General features: G+C 40.9%; 1 protein-coding gene across 2 annotated transcripts in view; it reads right to left on the reverse strand.

The window, feature by feature from the left end:
* TSHZ2 (teashirt zinc finger homeobox 2) overlaps positions 1-23144 on the reverse strand; it is a 301375-nt gene that overhangs the window by 166785 nt on the left and 111446 nt on the right. The window contains exon 1 of one of the 2 annotated variants that reach the window (XM_075901183.1): positions 16198-16683. The exons of the other annotated variant lie outside the window; for it this stretch is intronic. Coding sequence (XP_075757298.1) covers positions 16198-16297 — 100 coding nt within the window. The 5' untranslated portion in view covers positions 16298-16683. Of the gene's footprint in view, positions 1-16197; positions 16684-23144 lie in introns of those variants that run through there. 2 annotated transcript variants of the gene reach the window in all.

The following is a 23144-nucleotide window of genomic DNA, read 5'->3' on the forward strand; positions in this document are numbered from 1 at the left end:
CTCAGTAGTAGGGAGGAATAAAAGCATGCATATTAGCCAACTATTGTACATATCCAAACCATGAAGGAATGATTTATGATTGTATAAGCAGGGCTATAACTCACTATTTCCCCATTTCCTTGTTTTATTTTGCAATCATAATACTTCCTAGCAACCCTAATTAAGAGGGTTGCTAAACCTGGGATATGACTTGTGCCAGGTGGACAACGTGGGCTGTTGCTCTCTCTCACAGACTACTGTAGGACAGTCAGTGATTGCAGGTATTTACTTTTAGGATTAAAAAAAAAAATCAAAGAATTCAGAACCATCTGGTGGTGAGCACTAGACTTAATCCAAAGCCCACCGAAGCCAATGGAAATGTCAATGGGTTCTGAATTTTATTAATTTATTACTATTATAGTGTTCCTAATTATCAGGGGCTTTTCACAACTTTCACATTATTTGTTTTTTTCCTAAAAGACCCAACTCTTGGAGTCATGGGATTATGGGAAAATTTCATTTTTTTTTTGTTAAAAAAAACACACTAAAATTCCACCCAAACAAAACACAGTAGGGTTCTCGTCATCTTAGTTGCAGAGGAAAAATAGAAAACATGAGCCTAGTGAATCCTAAAGGTTCAAAAAACAAGAAACAAGAATCCCAGTGTTTTAAAATCTTTTGAGTTTGGAATTTTTGGAGTTGGCCATACTGCCATGACCTTCATCTATTTTCTCTCTTTCGTCTGATTTGTTACACTTGTTGCAACATCTTACAAATTAGATTTTAAGTTTCTGATTGCAGGAACAACTTGTCTAGCCCCAAGCAGAATGTAGTCCTGATGCTGATATATTCTATATGCTATTGGACTATATATAAAAATAATAATAATAACAACTAGTTGTTTGCATACGTATTTACCCAATATATACATGGATCTGCAGCAATTCTCAATGTGCAGGTTTACCTGAATAACACATGAGTAAAAATTAAATAAGCACTTTAGAATTTGGTCGGCTATTAATGAAAATACACACTTTGAACCCATCTGAGTGGTGTTGGGGGGGTTATATCTAGTAAAAGGTGTAGCAGAGTGCATACAGTAATAAACAATTCTCATGAATTTTTTGGTGCTTATGGTAATGTAATTTCAGCAAAATATCAAAAATACCCTCTTTTCTGTTCTTCATGGCACATATAGATTGCACATAGAGCTCAGAATCAATTAATTTAAAGTAATAATTTGTATAAACATTCCGACAAAATTTTAAAGGGTATTAAACACCCTGTTTTATAAACATAACACTTAATTTAGAAAAAAAAAACATTTAGAAGGTAATGCATTTAGGATAAGTGCACAACACATGAAAATAATAAATGAAATTTTCCCAGTTTAGAAAATGAATGTAATTAATTAACATTTAAATTACATTTTTAATTGCAATCATGCCCTCCCAGGGGACTCATAAGGGACCATAATTGCAATTAAAAGCATGTGGATTAGATAATAAAACAATGCACACTGTCTGAAATGTGCGATTTAAAATGGAAAGCAGACATTGTTATCGGCACATCTAACTTAATTGTAGCCATAAAGCAAATGTGCTGTACAAAATAAAATTCACATACGGGAACATTTAATTCTTGAATCTCTTAAAGGGGACACGCTTGAGAGCACATTTTATGACAGGTTCTGTTTGAAACAGCCCTTTAAGGCTTTAGAATTCAGGGATGGTGCTTTAATGTTTTTGCATTAATAAAAGCATAGCTGAATGTTCCTATTAAAATACACAGATACATTTAAGTAAGAGATGAAACTGAGTGTCTAAGATTTAAGTTGCAGAAGGCATAAATATATTGGGGCATATTTCTCTTTGTCCTGCATTGTTTTCAAACTCCATTTGTCAAGGGAGAGTTTAAGGGTACACTGGATTTTCAATCTATGTATGAAACAGAAGCAAGTATCTCTTAAAGAGATATTTATCAGATGCAAATGTCTTGATCCTTTTACTGTGGTCACCTCTAAGGGCAGTGGACCTTCATCACAATACTGACATTCCACTGCAACTTGGTGCTGGCCCATTGCTTTTTGCTAAATATCAAGGGTTTCAGCCATTAATGTCATTATGTTCTTCTACCTCCATTTTATCACAACATAAAGAGAAAAATAAGAGGTACCCAGAGCATAAAATATATTAAAACTTGGGAAAGCGCAAAGGAGTTTAAATGTGTTATATGGCCACCATATGTTAGACTAAGTCATGAACTGTCCTATTAGACTCACAATTCCCTTTATACTCATGTGAACAAATGGTACCCAAAAGGTAAATCCTCAGCTGATGTAAATTGACGTGGCTCCATTGACTTCAATGAAGCTATGGGAATCTCTCCGCCAATTGACGATTTGCTCCCTTGCTGTTGTGGATGTGACAGTAAATCATTCAGGAATGAAAGGGTTTTAAAAGAATCACCCTAGATTAGTAAGAAAGTGGATACATTTTATTATATAAAGAGAGAAAAGGAAAAGTTTTGCTGACTAAGGAAGAAGGGTGTCAGAACATTATAGAACTGTTCTGCAGTGGTTGCATCTTTTTTACCATTTACAATTTGGACCTTATAGGACAGTTCCTGCTGTCCCCTAACCAAGAGCAGAATCTGGCCTGATATTTATTACTGAGGACAAATTTGGATAAATACAGGTCATTTTTAGGGTGCAACCTGTTTGGATGGAACATTAATAGGAGGAAACACCATGTATACTGAAATGAATGAAAAGTCCTGAACGATTTCAGTGCCCAGTGCAGTTCTAAACCACTACCTAGATGGAAGGTATTTTGTGAAAATAATGACTTAATGATGGGTGAAATTCACCCTGCAGCAAAGTACTCACTAGATCATCTACATTACTTTAATCCAATGTAAGACCTTAACCTAAAAATTAAGTGGGGGCTTAAATTGAGTGTTTACCTCTACCCGCCCTCAGGGCACCAAATCGAAGTTTACCACCCTATAAGTGGGTTCTTCAGTGTAGATACACACAGCACGATTGCCTTCCTTTAAGACACAATGAAAACATGCAGGAAATGAATGTGTAAGATCCCCAAATTCTGTAACTTTTCCCTTTAGAAAGGCTTGAGAAACCTTGAAGTTTCCTCCATGTAATCTTTCTTGCTAGCTGTGCCATAGTACTTGGACAGCACTATATATACAGTATAATAAATAGTGATTGGTTTTGAAGGCAGTAGTGGTACAATATTTCTTAAGGGTTAGAAAAGTTACCAAGAGTGTGAAATAATGCTGAAAGCTGAATATCACAATTGGAGGTAACTTTTTAACCCAAGTGTAATATTTTACCCAGCTATTGCTCAAGGAAACAGGTACCAATTGTTTTATAAAATAGAAAAATCTAACGGGGTGTGAATCCTACACGGAGAGTTTTCTGAAATAGGATGTATGTGCTACATCAGCCATTTTGTATTGTATGCTGTGAAATAAAATTGCCAGGATTTCAACTGTTGCCTCATGTTTCAGACAATTGAGGAGTATGCTAGATGAGCACAAGACACCCAGTCAGAACGGAGGAAAATCAAATGTGTGTAATTACCATTTGGTTTTACACACACAAAACTCACATACACATTGATTGCCTGTAAAAACTCAAAATTCATTTTTCTAAATACAGCCCGGATCTGCTTGGACTGTGCTACTGCAATCTCTGAGTTTTTAATGGCAACCACTTGTATAAGTAGGTTTCTGTTTTGGTGGCTTTAATGGTTACACAGTTATATTTCAAAGCCAACAATCACAGAAGTAGACTTATTTCCCTGGCCAGTAGGAAGGATCTGAAACACAATGCTCTTCCTAAGTAGGCAACTTTACCTTTTGTTGATCCCATTAGTTGTCCACCTGGGCAAAGCACAGTTTAAAGTGCATGCCAGAAACACTATTCTTCCTGCCTAAGGCAAACAATTAACCACCACTGATATTCAAAACTGGTTAATGTTGGAAAGTAAAGGAACCACTAAGTTGGCTGTGTAGAGCCATGTTCAGATTAATTTGGATAGTCAGAATATAGGGGCACCTGTCAGTTTCCATGTAACACCAGGGATTTTCTTTTGAGCATCAATTTCTACATGTGGTTGAAAAAAAAGAGCTCCCTTTCTTAAACCAAAAAATCAGACAAGGTGTAACTCATACATTACATTGTGCCAAACAGTGGTTCATGTCTCATCATATGGCAATATAACATGACACAAATCTGCATTCACATTACATTGGAGAGTTACAAAACAAAGCCTCCTTTGCTCAGAAGTATTGTGAATTTCTTGTCTAGAAGGAGCAGACATTTTTGAATCACCCACACATTCTGTAAAATATGCACATCCAGTCTCCAACACAAGCATCAACTAATGGGATTGGAGAAAGAGAACTTTTCATTCCAACAAGATTTCAGTAATGGAACTTTGTAACCTTGTGCTTTGATTTTGTTTTTTAATTAATTGTAGGAACATGGAAAATGCAAAACAGAAACATAGGCTACAAGAGAAGGGAAAAAAAGTAAAGCTAACAGACTGAAGAAAATGAATTGTTAATTATTTATTAGATGGTTCATTTGCTCACACCAACATGACTGTGCTCCTGTTTTAACCCACTGTGCCTGTTCTCGGGTTTGACTTGGGCTACATCATTAATTTCCTTTTCTTTCGTCATTCCTCATTAATTTCACCAGTTTTTTTTAAACAGGGTAGAAATTATTAAATGGATCACAATGACTGCTAGTCATTTTAATGAGAAGCGCCTTTTCTGAGTCACAGGTGTGGTAAATAAAACCACAAGCACAACAATTGTAGTAGCTGACCAGTTAGTACATGACAAAGGTTATAGTGTTCATTTCGGAGTTCTTGGAGGACATTGGCTGTCTCAGGGTCCTATCCATGAGGAGTTTATGTCCCTCATTTCCCAGTTAACTTACAAGGAGTTCAGGGTCCTCAGAAACTTACAACATGATAGGGTAAATTTTCTCCCAGAGTCAGACCTCCTCACATAATCAGCAAGGATCAAACCTTAGACTTTCACCATGAAAAGCACAAGCCTGTACTTCTAGTATGTAAATTAGGCTAGGTCTACACAATAGGGTTTTCCAGTTGCTTTTTCGGAAGAGGCTTTTCTGCCATTTGGCCCAGTCTAGACAGATCCAAATGGTGGAAAAGCCTCCTCTTTCGACGGAGCCCTTATCCCTCATAGAATGAGGTATACAGAGCTCCCTGAAAGAGCACATTTGCTTTTCCGTAAGAAAAAAAAAAAAAAAAAAAAAAGAAGAACAAACATGTTCCTTGGATGTGGTGGAGTTTTCTGAGATACCTCTGGTATCCCGGAAAAACCCCGCAGTGTAGATGTACCCTTAAAGAAAGAATACTCTAGTATTTATCTGATACAGTTTAATTGTATACCATTAAAAGTAACTGGTATATATTATGGTACTTTCTATTAGAGTATCACTCATGAAATACAATGGCCACGGCAAACATATGTTGAATCCAGGGACCATTCAAGTCAAGTATTCCAAAGACTAGTTACTTCTCTTCAAGCTGGCTTTGTTTTTGGGGTGGAGGAAGGGGGAAAAGGAGGAAGACAGGAAGGGAGAATAACTGGCACTTATCTGAAAAGGAACATTTTAGCTGTAAAATGCTGGGCCTTACTTTATTTAATTCAAGCTTTCTAAGTCAAGAATAAACTTTAAAACAACAAATAGTCTAGTAGCACCTTAAAGACTAATAAAACATGTGGATGGTATCATGAGCTTTTGTGGGCACAACCCATTTCTTCAGATGACAGGATGACTATTTGTTGTTTTTTTAAGTTTTTCCTGTTATAGACTAACTTGGCTACTCCTCGGGAGTTAAGTGAAGAATTTTTGTGTCTCCAGTCTCAGCTTTGAAGCCTCTTAGAGATTTACTGTGACACATTGTGATAGTTTGCTAACCATGAAACCCCTAATTCCCAGGATAGCATTTATTTTGGAGACAAAAAAAATGCAACGCAGACAGGATTTATAGAGATGTAAAATAATTCCCATCTGACATAGGGAAGGTAAGTCTTATGCACTTAGCACTTGTACACATTTTTAAAAAAAAATTACTATAGAAACCTAATCCCATTGTGGAATGGGTGATCTCATCTTTATGATCAGTGAAACTGTAGTATAGTTATATTAAAAATAAAAAGGGACGAAACGGTTCTACATCTTAATATACAGAAAGGATAGTAATAAAAATATTTTTTTATCCCTTCACCAAATAAAGTACCATTCCAGCATCTTACATATGACTGCAGTGACCCTCAGATATGCATACTGTACATTACCTTTACTTTCTTGCAGGAGAGCCAAACTAATAACAGAACTTCATCATTTACACTTAGTTTCTGTTAAATCATTTTTCACATTTAGTTCCCACTAGAGAACATGTCTGTTTCCTACAGGTGATTTATTATGTAGTTTCTAAGCAAAATACTTTTATCTGAAAGTATAGGTCAGACAAAGAAATAATGTAATCAAAGACACACTTTCAGGAACATTATAAATACTGTACTATATACTGCAGAAGTCTTGCGCTGTCAGAAATAACTAGCTGTGCACAAAGGTGGAAGTTCATTGTCTTTTGGAGGAGCAAAAATTGTAGTTAAACTGGGAAAGGAAAAGTCCCTTCAACTACTCTCTCCCTTATCCCCTGCCCATCAGCAGATAACTTATTTGAAAAACATTTGAGGCCCAAGAGACTCCATTAGGGAAGTTGTTTTTAATTCCATGCTCATAGAGTTTGATTTCATTTTGCCAAGTGGTGGTTCAGAATTATTCTGTAGTAGGTACCTGTATCAGAGGATTTATCTTCACTAAGAGGTGCATCTGTGATTGATCCATCAGTGGTCAATTTAACAAGTCTAGTAAAGACCCACTAAATTGATCACCGATCACTCTTCTGCCGACTTGGGTAATCCAGCAGAAGAAGATGAGCAAGGGGAATCGACAGGAGATTTTTTTTCTGTTGACCCCCCCCACAGTGTGAACACCATGTTAAGTAGATCTAAGTTACATTGGTTTGAATTACGCTACTAACGTAACTCAAATTGTGTAGCTTATATCGACCTGTTCTTTTAGTGTAGACCTGTCCCGAAGCAAGTCACCTCCCCTGTTCATTTTCAAGGGTATCATCATATCCATTCACAGACCTTATATGGCCCCAGCCCAGTTAGCATAGTTTCTAAGCATGGCCAAGTCTTTAATGTACTCAGTCTCACAACATCACTGTGAGGCAGAGAATTCCTATTATCCCCATTTTACATATGGCCTGTCCTGGAATTGCAGACTGTGCTGTGCTCCAGAAGCAGCTGGCAACAGGCCCGGTTCCTAGTTGTGTGTGTGGGAGGGAAGAGGGGTGGGGAAGGTAGTGTAGGAGGGAGGAAGGGTACACAGGGCTCCATGCACTGCTCCTGCCCTGAGCACTAGCTCTGCATTCCCATTGGCTGGGAACCTGCTGCTGGCTGCTACTGGGGGCACCATGGTCTGCAGTGCCAGGAGAGGCAGGAAGCCTGCCGTAGCACCCCGCTGCACCGCTGACTGGGAGCCGATCAAGGTAAGCCCCTTCTGATCAAGCCCTGAACCCTCCACAAAGCCAGAGCCCCCTTCTATACTCCAAAGCTCTCATCCTCAGCCCCACCCACCCTGGAGCCCACACCCTAGTCAAATTATGTATGGGCATCAACAATTTTCAACTGAGTGATGAGAAAAAAAGTGTGAAACCCACTGATGCAAGGCATTACGCCTGGGTATTTAACCACAGGATTCCAGTGTGTCTTTATTCACCTAAGCAGTGCCTCACTGTCCCCACTGCTATTTATACCCATGAGATCAGGGCTAGTCATGTATTTCTACACAGCACTCTTTTTTATGTAAAAAGTGTGCAGTGTAGAAATGCTTTTGTGAAATATCCGAGCCAGAGGACTAGTTGGAATCAAGGAGACAAGACCAGTGGAGGGGAAGGAGAATTATCTAATTGGTTTGAGAAAAAAGGAGAAGAAAGGATGAAGACGGGGAGAAATAGGAAAACTCAAACTATATGAACACTTTTGGAGCAGCCTCCAAATTTCAGAGCTTCTCCTAATCAACACAACTTCAAGTGCTTTGAGAGTCACCCATTACTAGTCAAATTCCCCTTACACGACTCCAGGCATTTTGCTGTGCAGTAAATCAACAGAGTAGACCGCAGTGACAACTCAGCTACATCCATGCTAGCACAAGCAGCAAGTCTGACCTCTCTACTTTGAGAAATCATCTTAAAATGGGAAGGAGCATGCAGTCATTTTCAGAAAGAAATAAGGTTATATCTTTAATCTTGCCTTTGAGGCCAAGATATTTTGGAGATGAGTGTACTAGAAATGCAGATGGGCAGATTGACAGAACTGAGAAAAGACAGTAAGAATGCCTGTGCTTCTAGTAAGTATGGGGTCATGGAAGTAGAAAGGGAGAGAGACCATTGTATGGAACAGTGGGAGAATATTCAAGAGGAAAGAGCTTCTATGGAAGAATGAGGGTGGAAGAATGAGTATTGGGGAAGGGGCTGGGAAGGAATGGGGGAAATACAACATGTTTCAAAGATTCAGCAAGGATATAAATAAATAAAAAGAGTGAAATTTGACATGCTTAAAAAATGGGAAGACTAAACTAAAACTAAAACATTCAATACTTTGTGACCTTTCCTGCTATTTTCTAAACTGCAGCATGAGAACACTAATAAAAAAATACCTAACTTCTTTCCTGAAAACGTTATTACACATCGTGAATTAAAAACTACAGAAAAGTACTATTTGGACCTGCTGCAGCATGAAGAATGACCCCCTTAAACTGGAAACAAGTTAGTTACTTGAAAAGAATCAATTTATCTCATTCATTCTTTTACATACTCACTTACATTTATTTACATGGATGGGTCTTTGAGTTGCTTGTTTTATTTTTTACTGTGCAGTAGATGTTAATGATCACATACAGTCATGAGATTTAAAATAGAACCCTGCATTTCACTTCAGCATCAGAACGATATACACACAGGATGCAATATATATAAATAAAGACTGTGAATAATCACATACTCTGTATCCTCTCTTACTGGAACATAAAAGCAAACCCTAACCTAAAACAAAACCTAATACAAGTAAGATATTGAAATAAAACCCACATTGCTCCAGCTGAATTTGAACTATTCAGCCTTCATCAAACATACTGGGAAGCATGCAAGAGGACAGGGAAAATCTTTGCATATAAATTATAGCTATGAAAGGATTTGCTACTACAAGCAAGTGTAGAGATGTAACTTCCAAAAAACCTTATATAAAGTATAAGATACTGTAAATAATAATTTACATTTGAATAGCACTTTCCATTCTGAGGATCTCAGAACATTTTACTAACCAGGCGTGAAATTTATGCATGTGTAGGTGGCTGCACAGTCTTCAGCGCTACTTACACAGCCCAGTGAGGCTGTTGATAGTGAGAGATGCAAGAGGAGAGAGGTCTCTGACATGTTTAGGGGTGCTCCTCACTGGACATATATAGGTTGGAGTGGTTGGGGGTATAGGTGTCATACTGAAAGAGAATCCACATTTACAGGAAATGATTGGAACAGTGCATAAGGACTGCAGCCACTGCAAATAGCAGCTCTAGAGTTTCTGCACTGTAAGCCAAGAGCTGAACCCACATTTTGTGTGTGTGTGAATTCCATCCCCAGTGTCATCCATGCTGAATTCTCTGTACAAATTCCATTATGGAGGCTTTAGGTGTGAATTTTGCTATTATGGACTAGTCCCAAGTCCTGATTCAGTCCTTACTCAAGCAAAACTACCATTGACTTGACCACTGCTATTTCCATCCACCTCTGGGGCATTAGCACCAGCCAACTGGCTTACAGATTGCTGAACAATGGCAAGAGCAGGGAAATTTTGGGTGAGGACAGCAGTGGAAAACCCCATCTTGTAATCTAGATTTATATCTATATCACAGCAGCATGAGGAACTGTTTGTTCTTCAAAGTAGAGAAGCACCACAAAACTTCCAGCTAGAACACTCAATACAAATATTGTGCACTCAAAACACGTCTTTCATCAGAGGGTTTTAACCTGTTTTCCAAAGATGAACAAGCTAAGTATTATTCTCATTTTAGTAATGGGGAACTAAGTCAACCTGAAGTTGAGTCACTTGCTGTCAAGTCACACAGCAGGTCAACGACAGAGTTAGGAACAGACCACAGGGCTTCTGATTCCCATTCTTGTGTTCTAACAACTCTACGTGGTCATAGAATCATAGACTCCTAGGGCTGGAAGAGACCTCAGGAGGTCATCATGTCCAGCCCTCTGCCCAAAGCAGGACCAACCCCAACTAAATCATCCCAGCCAGGGCTTTGTCAAGCTGGGACTTAAAAAACGTAGGGATGGAGAGTCCACCACCTCCCTAGGTAACCCATTCCAGTACTTGACCACCCTCCTAGTGAAATAGTTTTTCCTAATATCCAACCTAGACCTCTCCCACTGTAATTTGGACCATTGCTCCTTGTTCTGCCATCCGTCACTACTGAGAACAGCCTCTCTCCATCTTCTTTGGAACCTCCCTTCAGGGAGGTGAAGGCTGCTATCAAATCCCCCCTCACTCTTCTCTTCTGCAGACCAAATAAGCCCAAATCCCACAGCCTCTCATTGTAAGTCGTGTGCTTCAGCCCCCTAACCATTTTGGTTGCCCTCCGCTGGACCCTCTCCAATGTGTCCATATCCTTTCTATAGTGGGGGGCCCAGAATTGGATGCAATACTCCAGATGTGGCCTCACCAGTGCCAAATAAAGGGGAATAATCAATTCTCTAGATCTGCTGGAAATGCTCCTCCTAATGCACCCTAATATGTCTGTAGGCCGCTTACTAAAGGGGCCTCTGTTTTATTCTGAAAAGACCCTGTGTGCTACAATCCAGACTACAATTCCCATGAGACCTTGGGAAAAACAGAAAGGAAGGAGTCTTGTGTGAGAGAGGACGGCTCTCTCCATGTGCTTGAAGAAAGAGGCCTAGCAGTCTGGGGCTCTGCCTTGGAGTTTGGAACCGAAGGTGGAGCCAGGCTGCTGCCAAGGACATTGATCCAGTCCAGGGGCTATTGGGGTACGTCTAGACTACATGCCTCCGTCGACGGAGGCATGTAGATTAGCCAGATTGGAAGAGGGAAATGAAGCCGCGATTAAAATAATCTCAGCTTCATTTAAATTTAAATGGCTGCCCCGCTCTGCCGATCAGCTGTTTGTCGGCAGATCGGGACAGTCTGGACACGACGCACCGACAAAGAAGCCTTTCTTGATCGGCACAGGTATGCCTCGTGAAACCAGGTTTACCTGTGCCGATCAAGAAAGGCTTCTTTGTCGGCGCGTCGCGTCCAGACTGCCCCGATCTGCCGACAAACAGCTGATTGGCAGAGCGGGGCAGCCATTTAAATTTATATGAAGCCGCGATTATTTTAATCGCGGCTTCATTTCCCTCTGCCGATCTGGCTAATCTACATGCCTCCGTCGACGGAGGCATGTAGTTTAGACGTACCCTTGGAGTGCAGGTACAGACCGGGACTAGATGCCTGTTGAAACTGGGAGTTAGCAGGCTGCTTCCGATAGGCACAGCATGAGGCAGTAAGTTTCTGGGCCTTGTTGAAAAAGTGCTGCCTGAGACAGAGCTGCTGTCTCGCCTGGACCGAATCTCCACTACAGCTGCAACATCAGCGTGCCCACGCAAGCATCTGGGACTGTGAGTCCAGGGGTGTGCACACTCTGGGGTGGGGTCACTGGGAGTCCAAATGTTAGCTGTATAAGCTTCAATTATGGTTATGTGTTTTGTTAATGCTATTCATTGCTAATTCTGTTAATCCCCGTTTATTTAATTTAAGTAAAGATTGTTTATTTTAAAGTGTTCTATTAGATGTATATGATTTGTAGTTGTTCTGGAATGAGATCCAGATTTATGTTGGAATGAGTGTGTTCCTGCAGGCTCTCAAGGCACACCAGTGAGAGTGTACAAGGCCAGCCAGGTAGAGGCACCGCCATTTTACATTCATTACAAGTAGGGGTATGTCTACACTACAGAGTTAGTTCGAACTAACTTAGTTCGAATTAGTTAATTCGAACTAAGCTAATTTGAACTAACGCGTCTAGAACTAAAAACTAGTTCGAATTAGCGCTTTGCTAATTCGAACTAGCATGTCCACATTAAGTGGACCCTGAACCAGGCTTAAGGATGGCCGGAAGCAGTGCCGGCAGGGCATCAGAGGAGGACTTAGAGCGGAGGTCAACTAACATGATCAGGGGTTGGGAACAGGTCCCAGATGAAGAGAGGCTACAGAGACTGGGACTGTTCAGCTTAGAAAAGAGGAGACGGAGGGGGGACAGGATAGAGGTCTCTAAAAGCAGGGGTTGGGTAGAGAGGGTGCATTCAGAAAAGTTCTTCATGAGTTCCCATAAAGAAGGACTAGAAGACACCAAAGGAAAGGAATGGGTAGCAGGCTTCAAACTAGTAAGAGAAAGTTGTTCTTCTTGACAAAGCAAATAGTTAACCTGTGGAACTCCTTGCTGCAGGAGGCTGTGAAGGCTACAACTAGAACAGAGTTTAAAGGGAAGTGAGATCAAGTCATGGAGGTTGGGTCCATGGAGTAGTCTTAGCCAGGGGTAGGAGTGGTGTCCCTGCCCAAAGTTTGTGGAAGGCTGGAGAGGAATGGCACGAGACAAATGGCTTGGTCACTGTCTTCAGTCCATCCCCTCCAGGGTCCCTAGGGTTGGCCACTGTTGGCAGACAGGCTACTGGGCTAGATGGACCTTTGGTCTGACCCAGTATGGCCATTGTAAGCTCAGGGCTCAGGGTTGGGGGTCTCAGGGCTCAGGGTCTGGGTGGCCAGGCTGGCAGCTCTCCTGCCCTAGATGGCCACTTTCCTGTGCCTAGTGCAGAGATCGTGGACGAGGTCCACGATGTCTGCACTAGCCCAGGAAGGTGCCCGCCTCTTGAGGTCCCGGGCAAGCTCCCGGGAGCCGCCAGCCTGGTCCCGGGAAGAGGGGGTGGGCTGGGGGACATCGGGTGGGTGGCTCTGTGCCATGCCAGGTGCAGGGTCTGCTGGCTGGGTGCTGGCAGGCTTGCACCTGGCACGGGCACCGTAGCCAGCCCGTGCCCCTTTAAGGGGTCCAGAGCCGGGAGGGGTGCAATAGAGTTTCCCTGCTATTGGCCAGAGTGGCCACCAGGGAAACCTGGGGAGGGCTAGCCTCCCACTGGTTCGAATTAAGGGGCTACACAGCCCTTAATTAGAACTAGTAAGTTTGAACTAGGCTTAATCCTCGTAAAATGAGGTTTTCGTAGTTCGAACTAAGTGCTCCGCTAGTTCGATTTAAATTCGAACTAGCGGAGCGCTAGTGTAGCACCTATGAAAGTTAGTTCGAACTAACGTCCGTTAGTTCGAACTAACATTGTAGTGTAGACATACCCAAAGGGACTGCAGCAAGGGGGTGGATAGGGCTTTCTCCAACTAAACACCATCACCACTGGGGTGCTCAGGATCTCTTTTAGGTTAAAACATCAGGCGCCCAGGCACACCTGTTAGTGTGACCTGCTCCCCAGTAACCCGGGGGGGAAAAGGAGGGTTACATGTCATTAGCCTTCTTGGCTACAAGGGCACACTGTTGACTCATATCCATCTTCTCATCCACTGTAATCCCCAGCTCCTTTTCTGTCTGTCATGGTCCCTCCATGACAAAGCCACCCTTACCTAATATGGGACAATGTAGATAGTACATTATTTTTGAAACTTCTAGGTGGTAGGTTGATAGGTGCACTCCCTGCTCCTGTTCATTTCAGTCAAGTGAGTCAGAAAAAACTGGCTGTGTTATTCAATGCAATGAACATAAATGTAGGATACCAAAAAAGTTAACATAATCATATGAACTCCAATTTATAGATTGTAAGATTACACCTTCCCAATAACCAGCAAATGCTGCAACTGGCCAAACTTCATGGTAGTAAGACTCAGTGGGGGAAGAAGATGATGCAGACTCCATTACATTCACGTATACATGTACACACTGCCACAGATATTTGGCCATATAAGCTATTTCCCCCTCATCAATAAAACAATCCAAAGTTTTGCATGGCCATTGGAAAGATACCAAAATTGTCACTTGGTCAATTAGATATCAGATTTACACTCAATAAAGGAGGATTTATTTTCCAGATATTAAAGTTTATACAATGATTATTGAAATATATTAGGTTGAAAGATAAAGAAGCAATAGTTTGGCACAACATTGTATAGAAAAGTCTTAAATCAATCTCTTTTCCATAAGTTTAATACAGTATAATACCTATTTCCTAACTGTTCCCTCTCTCCCCATCCTTAGTTACATAGCATCTTTAAGCACACAGGAAACTCATAGACAATCTAGCTGACTGATTTAAATGTAATGTGTTTATGGACTCAAAACCAACCCAGGAACAACTCTGCTCTGCAAATGAAGAACAAGAGAACTGTAGACTTAGAATGAACTAAGAAACCACGAGTAAAAAATAAAATCAGGTATTTCAAGATGGAGTATTAGGACTCTTTACCTTGCCCCTAGAAATAAAATTTAACATGGACAGTATTACCAGCAATCCCTCCTATTACATAAACACTGGTACAAGTGCCTATATATACACTCTCCAGTTCCCACTGCACACAAATTAAAATTAGAGCTGGGCATTTTTCCCCGCTAATAGTTCATTTGCTGAAAATGGCAGTTCTGGATCAATCAATACTGTTCATGAATTCACCCTGAAATGAATGAATAGTTTCAGCTGTCCAAAATGGGAGAACATTTTCCGAAAAAGTCAGAACATTTCTTTTTTACATTTTGTTTCAAAACATTTAATTTTGAAATGTAACTAGATTTAATTTTTTAAAAAACCCCAATGGATAAAAACCACACAAAATGTTTCTTAGTAGATCAAACAAAATGTTTCATTCAACCCAAACCTAAATTTTTGGGCAATGTTTTGGTTTAAACCCTGAAACATTAAAAAAGCCAATGATTTGTCCAGTTCTCATTAAAATATAACCACATCAACGCAGATAGTACATGTGCGCCAGGCAAAAGATGGAAGTCTTCCTAACTCGACATATTTCCTCAAAATTTCAGCCAGCGAACATGCTTTACAGTGTGTTAGTGGGCTCTGTCAGATGGAGAGAGGAATAATTCCAGAAACGAGTACCTCCACTGAGAATATCCTGTTCCTTGGATTCATGGCATACAACTCTGGGAGCTGTTAGCTCAGGTTATCCATCTGCTCTACAGAGATTAAACAGAAGAAGCAAGGCAGTCTCTTAGACACTCGAGATACAAACCACACAGGGCTCTGGTATATGGAAGCCAGCACCTTGAATTTCACAGAGAAATGAACTGAAAGCCAGCGCACTGCCTAAAGCACAAATTTAATCGGCTCCCTTTGTATGCGCCACAGAATAAGAGATTAGAGACAAACTATTCTAGGGGTTATACAATGGGAAGGGGTGCATTAATTCACATGGTCTGGATCATACCAAAGATTTTATTAAGAGGTTATTCTCTCAGTCACTGATTCTTGCTATCAGTACACTTATGTATCACAAATGATGCTTCATTTTAGAAATGAGTACAATTAAAGATACAGCTAATGCAGAGGTGCCATTTGCTCTGGGGTAAGAGGAGTAGTTGTTCCCCTTGGCCTTTTTTTTGCACTACACACTGTATACTCAGTTATGTCTTCCATTCTATCTGTCCCCCAACATTTGCACACTATAATAAATCACATATAATATTTTATATGATGATTTAAATTTGTCTCCCTCTCCGAATTTTTGCAAAATGACACCCCTTCAGCTAAGCTGAAAATGTAATTTGTTCATAGTTACAAAGCTAATAGAATGGAAACAGTTTGAAGTGACCACTCAAAAGGCAGTCAAAAATTAGTCATCTAAAAATGCGCTCGCTTAGCTCAGATCTTGAACCCCTTGCTAGCTGTGATCAGCGGCCATGCTCAGGAATAGTTCCACTGCGTTCAACAAGACCACTTATGTATGTAACTGCTCACCAATTTGAGAACTGGGTTCACAATTTTATACATAATAGAACACAGCTGAAGTCAAACTTGTTTGTACCTTCTTGCAATCTCTTAAAGTTAGAAGTTGCATAATGAGGCAACTGGAAATCTGTCTTATGCTGGAATAGACTGAGCCAGCTCCTCTGTTGATACTCCATTCTTTCAGCTTTTACCAGTGGTCTTAGGTTACTGAGAGGGAACTGGCAAGCCTAGAAAAGATATCCAGGATATTTGATTACTGTTTCCAGAAATGTAAATAAAAATATTTACTGACTTGTACAAACATCCTATTCTCATGCATTTTTCCCATTGCAAATATAACTGTACAATATATACTGTAAAAGAAAAATGTTAAGTACATTCACAACATTGTCATTTCCTCTCTGGAAAAAAAACTATGTGTCATTGAAACCCATTCTGACCCATCGCCAGTTTAGATAATTTTTTTTAGCTGAGAGAAATTAAATGTAAGTAATAACCTAAAACAAAATACTACCACACTTCACAGCATGCCTGAAGATGTGGAAATTCCTCCTAATTCTGAAGAAAAGAGTCTTTGAAAAATGCTGTGCTTCAACAATGAAAGCAAATTCAGGTGGAATCAAAGGCAGGCAGGCAGGCATTCTATTTCTGATCAAAACAGAGGGAAACAGTACATGGTTTAGTTCCAGCAGCAGCCTTGGATGCAACTAAAGATATAAAAGCCAGTGAAGGTGTTGGCTGAGTATGGACAATAGTGTTTGGCCTCAAACTTAGGTTGTGCTGAAATGGGCTGTGTTGCTACTTAACTAAGTTTCATTATCACAACTCTTTGGCCAACTGTTCCCAAAGGCAAAGCTGTTCTCTCTGTGAACAGCTAATGCCTTTTCAAAACAAAGCCAGAGCGGCAGTAATTTACCTCCTCCCCCCCCCCCCCCAAACTGACGGTCTTGGAAACAAACCTAATAGCAAAAAACCTAAAATGTGGAGCTGATGTTTTTTGCCACCTGTTGTTTCCCCATGTTTATATCTATGACATTTCATCAGTCCCCTCCCATCTTCAATGGGCCCACAAGAAATGTTTTCCAAGTAAGGTTTCAAACAAAGACAAACTCAAGTACTATACCAGTAATATAGGTGTAGTCTGCTGAAAATGACAGGGACAGCTCTTGTCACCCTACTGAAAGAAGTGTCAACAGAGCCATATACAAGACTTTGAGGCCTGATTTTATATTCTGCTACTTTCATGTACCTGCTGGAAACAGGAATATCATTTTGCACCAGGGATATGACATTTCAACCATTTTGACCCAATCTGCGTCACCAAGGAAAACACACATAGCTATAGTCCAACATTTCAAAAAGAAAATGTCAGGCAGAAATAATTTATCTTAACCTAGTGCACAATGTCTTAGTGTCTGCTGCCAAAAAAATCCACAACTACTATGTAATTTCAAGTGCCAGAAAAGAAAGAAGTTGAATTTGGTGGTGGTAGTGAAGGTGCTGGGGTGGCATGTGAGATATTGTTAGTTTTAAATAAACTCAGAAGAAAGAATATCAGTTTTATCAGTCAACTGACTTGTATTTCCTATATTTAGAGTCGTTATATAAGACAATGTTAGGGCCACATCTCGTTGCCATTTTGATCACACCCCTGTGGAGGTCAATGGAAATTCTGCATGAAAAATAACGGTGAAATATGACTCAGTGGTGTGTGTGTGTATATATTTATAATTTCTATTCATTAAATAGTTAACTCTAATGCAATAATAGGTAATGTTCATATTACAGTACTACCAAGAACCCCTAGCCAAGATATAAGCGCTGCTGTGCTAGAGGCTGTATACTCTTAGTAAGAGACCACCCCTGCTTTGGAGAGCTCAGAATCTATACAGACATTACAGGAAAGAGTGGTAGAAAACTAAGTATCACTACCCCATCCTATTGAAAGGCAACTGAAATGCAAAAATGCTGGACGACTTGGCCAAGGGCACACCTGCAGATTGTAGTGCCATTGTGAAGTGAACCAACATCTCCTGCGACCCCAGCCAAGGCCTTAACTACAATCCTAGTCCCACCTCATATTGCAGCGTCACATGTCTTTTATCTTACTTGGGTTTGCAGGGTGGGTGAAGGTGTAAAGGGGTTTTCTTCCTTCCCTTGCATATACTGAGGTGCGGAGACCAGTTCCCTGTGGCACTTGTTTTACACAGAGGCTGTTTTCTGTGCACTTTTAGGCCATATCTATACTAGAAAAGTATTTCAAAATTACCATATTCAACTTAATAACTCCCGATTTAACAAATTCAAATTAGTGTGTCCCCACTCTGAAGAAGCCTCAAAATTAGTCGAAGGTAGGCTCTGTTAATGTGGCCATGCTACCTTGAACTTTGAGCTCCAGGAAGCAGTGGGAAGAAATTCGTTCAAATTGGTCTGGGGAGTAAATATTTTGAATAGTGGCATCGGTGCATCCACACTACTGTTATTTCAAAATAACTATTTCAGAATTAGTGTTACTCCAGATGAAAAGCAGGTGTACAGATTTCGAATTCGACAGCTCATTATTTCAAAATAACAGGCTTGGTAATGTGAATGCTCTGCTTATAAATTCCACCGGGGGGAAGGGAGAGTTATTTCAAAATAGAGTCCTATTATAGACCAGAGCTCTGGGACAAACATCTCACAGGGAGCAGGAAGGACCTCATGCCCCACCTGCTACCACTGCACCAGCAAGTTTAACACCATCGGTTACTCATGGCAGTGACTATAAAGTTATACTACAGCCCATAATTTGTTATGCAGTGCATTAGATTTGTGCACTCAGGTAGGGTTTGGCCTTGTAACCAGTGTTCCCTCTAATTTTTTCCTCCGTGTGCAGAATAAATTTTGTTATGTGCACTGAGGCATGTGTGGATAAGCACCACCAGTAAAAACACATACTGCAGCTGTGGGCACTCTGTTAATTAGCTGGGTGCCATTTAAATCTCTCTTGGGTGGCCGCTCAGGTTCTCAGTTTGCAAGAAACATTGCTTGTAGCCCATTTGGTCCAGGCCTGGACTTCATTATAGTCAGGTTTTCCATAGGGCTTCTCATCTGAGTAAGGCCTATAGGCATGAGTTTTTCCAGGACAAAACCTTGATTTATGTGTCCAAACCTTTCTTTTCTTCAAAGATCTGGGGCCAGTTTCTGTGCTTTCAGACCATGCAATCCCACTGACTTTAATGGGTTTGCATAACTTATTATTAAATCTGGCCAGGGTTTAGCTCCTGCTGAAAATAAATTTAGAAGGACACACACAATATAACTATGTGTACATCATACAGTTCACTTGACTCTCTGATAATGTGAGTGAATGGTGGTGTTTTTATCAGCTAAAAACAACAGCAAAAATAATGTCCCCCTCCCCTTTCTCCCCCTCCTCCTCTTAAAAGCTTTGTTTTATATCCTCCAGCTGATGCTGTCTCAGGTCAGTGCTGCCTAGCTGTTGAACTAGGGAGACTACTTTTTATAATGACCATGTACTCTTTTATTTTTGGTTTTATATATCTCAGGTAGGAGGACAGTTTGCTGTAATAAGCACTGAAAGAAACCTCTTATACCACAAGGGGAAAAAAGGCTAGTTCAAATCATCAAACTGAAACCAAATGGAAGGTGCTGAAATGAAGATATTATTGTACTTTTCCCCCCTGAATGTCCTTATGCAAACAGGACGTTGTAAATGTCTCCCTTTGAAGAAAGGGCCTTGGATCAGGTCTTAGTTCTGTCCTTTGATTTATTAGGAGCTTCAGCTGCAGACCAAATAGGTTTTCCTGTCTCTGCTAGCTCCTACTCCACTTTTAAGTCATTGTGCTTGAAGACATGCCCTTAAAGTATAAACTCCGTTACAGTGCCCTAAATAATACGTGACGTGCATAAGTGCTGTTAAAGGAGTTTCCTGTTTTGGTTTCCTTGTTGGCACTCCAAGCGACGCTGAAATCTCTAAAGGGCTTAGTTAGCATGAACATATTGAAACTGAACCAAAAAGAGATTCCTGTGTTTGTAGTACTGTAGCTTTAAATGCCCCTGGCAGAAACTTCATTTCCCTCTCTCTCCCTCTCTCTCTCTCTTTTTTTAAATGTTTCTTCTTTCTCTCAGCCTGTCATTGACAGTAAGTGCAATCACATTACACACAGCTTTCTTTGGAAAGCCCCCTTTTTAATGATCTGGCAGCCTGTAGACACTGACTGCTTCCAGAAAAAATTTCAATCCCTCTTCCCACAGCTTCCGCAAGCTGCAATGATAAATGACACCTGTCATTCTGTCACAGACAAATGGCACAGATGGGAACGTTAGTGATATATGGCTCACCAGAACAGGAAATCAAGTTTGTTGGGGCGTTTTTTTAACTGAAAAGAGCTGACCAGGACATTGTCATGAGCCTGCTCCAGAGGCCTTGCCTAAAAGGAGAGAATGTGCAACGAACAGAAGAACTCGTGCTTTTTAAAAAGTAAGATGTAATTGAAAGAGCAAGAAATGACCTTTTTTTTTCTAATTCAAAGGCAGTTAATTTTATTTTTAGTTCTCTTAGGTACAGGTCAGAGCCAAAATATTGACTCTTCAGTGAAGAGTTTGGTTGTGAACTAAAGCTTTTCAGGTCTTACTCTAGTTTATTTTAATACTAGAAATTTTTCCTGGTGTTGCTCGGGTCCTTGACTCAATTAATTTTTGGTTTTCTTCATTTAAATCACTGCTCTGGGGTGGAGCTGGGAGTGAGGGGTTCACTATACAGGCTGCCCCAGGGAGAGAGGACTACCCCAGCCCTCTCTCACTGTAGCAGCTTGGGACCAGGTGAGACGCGCTTCTCCATGGCCGCTGCAGCGTCAGCAGGCACAGCTAGGGAGGGTGCATGTCCCTGGCTGGGACAGACCCAGGTTCATCTGACCCATGAGCTCCCCAGCCAGAGTGAGGAATGCAGCAAACTGTGCACTTTCCCATCACTCCCTGACAAAGAGGAACAGCCAGAAAAGTTCCCATACAAATCGGGGAGGGAGGAAGGGAAGGGAGAAACCGGCCTCTCCCTGCCCTCTCTAAAGGACTGGGGCAGTCCCAGATGGGGAGACACACTCCCAGCAACCCACTTTCACCAGCTTGCTGATTCTCTCTCTTTTCAGTATGCTTTTCTGAGAAGCAATCACATTCCAGGCACATCCCATTTTCCTGGCACAACCAAACCCTGACCTCGCTTTAAGTTATGATAAGAGGAAGCTATATATCAAATGTGGTTGTGTTAGCTCTTACTGTTTAGGAGGAGCTCAGACAGACAGACAAACTTTCTCAAATATAAAGTATATATTTATCATTCAAGTCTTGTCTCACAACTTTTTTTTAAAGGCAAATCCTTTTTAGTGCCAGTTTTTCTCTGTATTTATGCTTTTTTTGCATAAAGTCTAATACCAACAATCCTGCTAAAGGGCACTCAGCCATAATCCCCAACTGATAGTAAAAATAAATACCTCCTACTGATGAGGACATATGTGATCAAGTCATATGGTCTCTTTATTTATTTATTTTTAATGAGGGCAACCAACAGGCTCACAGCTGTAATACAGAATTCTAATTTTATTCCAGAGGATCTGGATTGTTTTGCATTTCCCCTCTTTGACAAGTAATGCCAATGTAGCTGAGGTCTAAAACCGTGACATTGCCCTATAAGAGCAAAACAGTAGAGTAACTGGAGAGTTAGCAGTAGTCTAGAACACATCTTATAATCATTGTGTAGGCAAAATATCCAAAGACTTCGGGTGGAACTTTGAATCAACAAGGATTGCAAGATTTTACCAGCAAGAAACTGAAACCTAGTTTACATTACTCTCAACCCCATTGATCTAACCTGTGCAACTTCAGCTAGGCAAATAGCTTACAGTGGTGTCCTCTATGTAGTAAGGTCAGCAGGGATTGCTCTTCAACAACTCTGGCTACTCTTCTCATCCTGGTGGAGTACCGGAGTCAATGGGAAAGGGCTCGGAGGTCGATTTATTGCATCTAAGCAGACACGATAAATCAATCTCCAGTGGATTGATCACTGAAGTGTTGATCTACTGTGTAGTGAAGACAAGCTCTGAGGCAGAATGATAGTCAAAAGACTGGGTGAATGTCACGTTTTCAACAGATCTCATTAACACCATGGGAGGGGTAAATGTGAAATGTGGGCCTGCTCCTTGTCCTTCCAGCCATGGCTGGAGAGTCCTCTCGAGTGCAGTCATGTATATACTTTGTCATAGATCAGAAGCAATGCAACAGTGTCCTTAGGGAAAGGAAAGTGCCCCTTCTGCTATCCTGACTCATGCTGAGTGGTATTTATCAATAAAATAATCTCTTATGACCAGTTCACTGTAATTTGCACACTTGGGTTGCCACCCAAATGCCTCTCAGCTGATTAGCAGTGCACCCACAGCTCGTAGCATGTGTTTTCTACTGGTGGTGCACATCCACACATGCCTCAGTGTACATAACAAAATGTATTCCACACACGGATGGAAAAAATTACAGGGAACATTGCTTATGATTATATTCTATCCCACTGAGTAAAGGTGGCAAAATTATGCCCAGAGAAAACATAAGTCCTGGCCAGTCACTTAGGCTGTGTCTAGACTGCATCCCTTTTCCATAAAAGGGATGCAAATTAGACACATCGCAATTGCAAATGAAGCGGGGATTTAAATCCCCCCGCTTCATTTGCATAAACATGGCTGCCGCTTTTTTCCGGCTCGGAGCTTTGCCGGAAAAAAGCGCCAGTCTAGACGGGGATCTTTCGGAAAATAAAGCCTTTTCCGAAAGATCCCTTATTCCTTTGTATATAGCTATTTTTAGAGCATTTGTACAAGCCTCACTAGCCCAGGTCCATCAACCCTAGCTAGGAGGCAAACTCTGAAATGCTGTGTAGACATTTCCTTAGGGGCTTAGAGCCATTGCACAAAGATTTGGTGTACATGTCCTGATATGATTAATGCAAATCATGTGATGAAATCTGTACATGCTGCAAAGAAA

This window comes from Pelodiscus sinensis, chromosome 18 (assembly GCF_049634645.1).
Source record: "Pelodiscus sinensis isolate JC-2024 chromosome 18, ASM4963464v1, whole genome shotgun sequence".
NCBI lineage: Eukaryota > Metazoa > Chordata > Testudines > Trionychidae > Pelodiscus > Pelodiscus sinensis.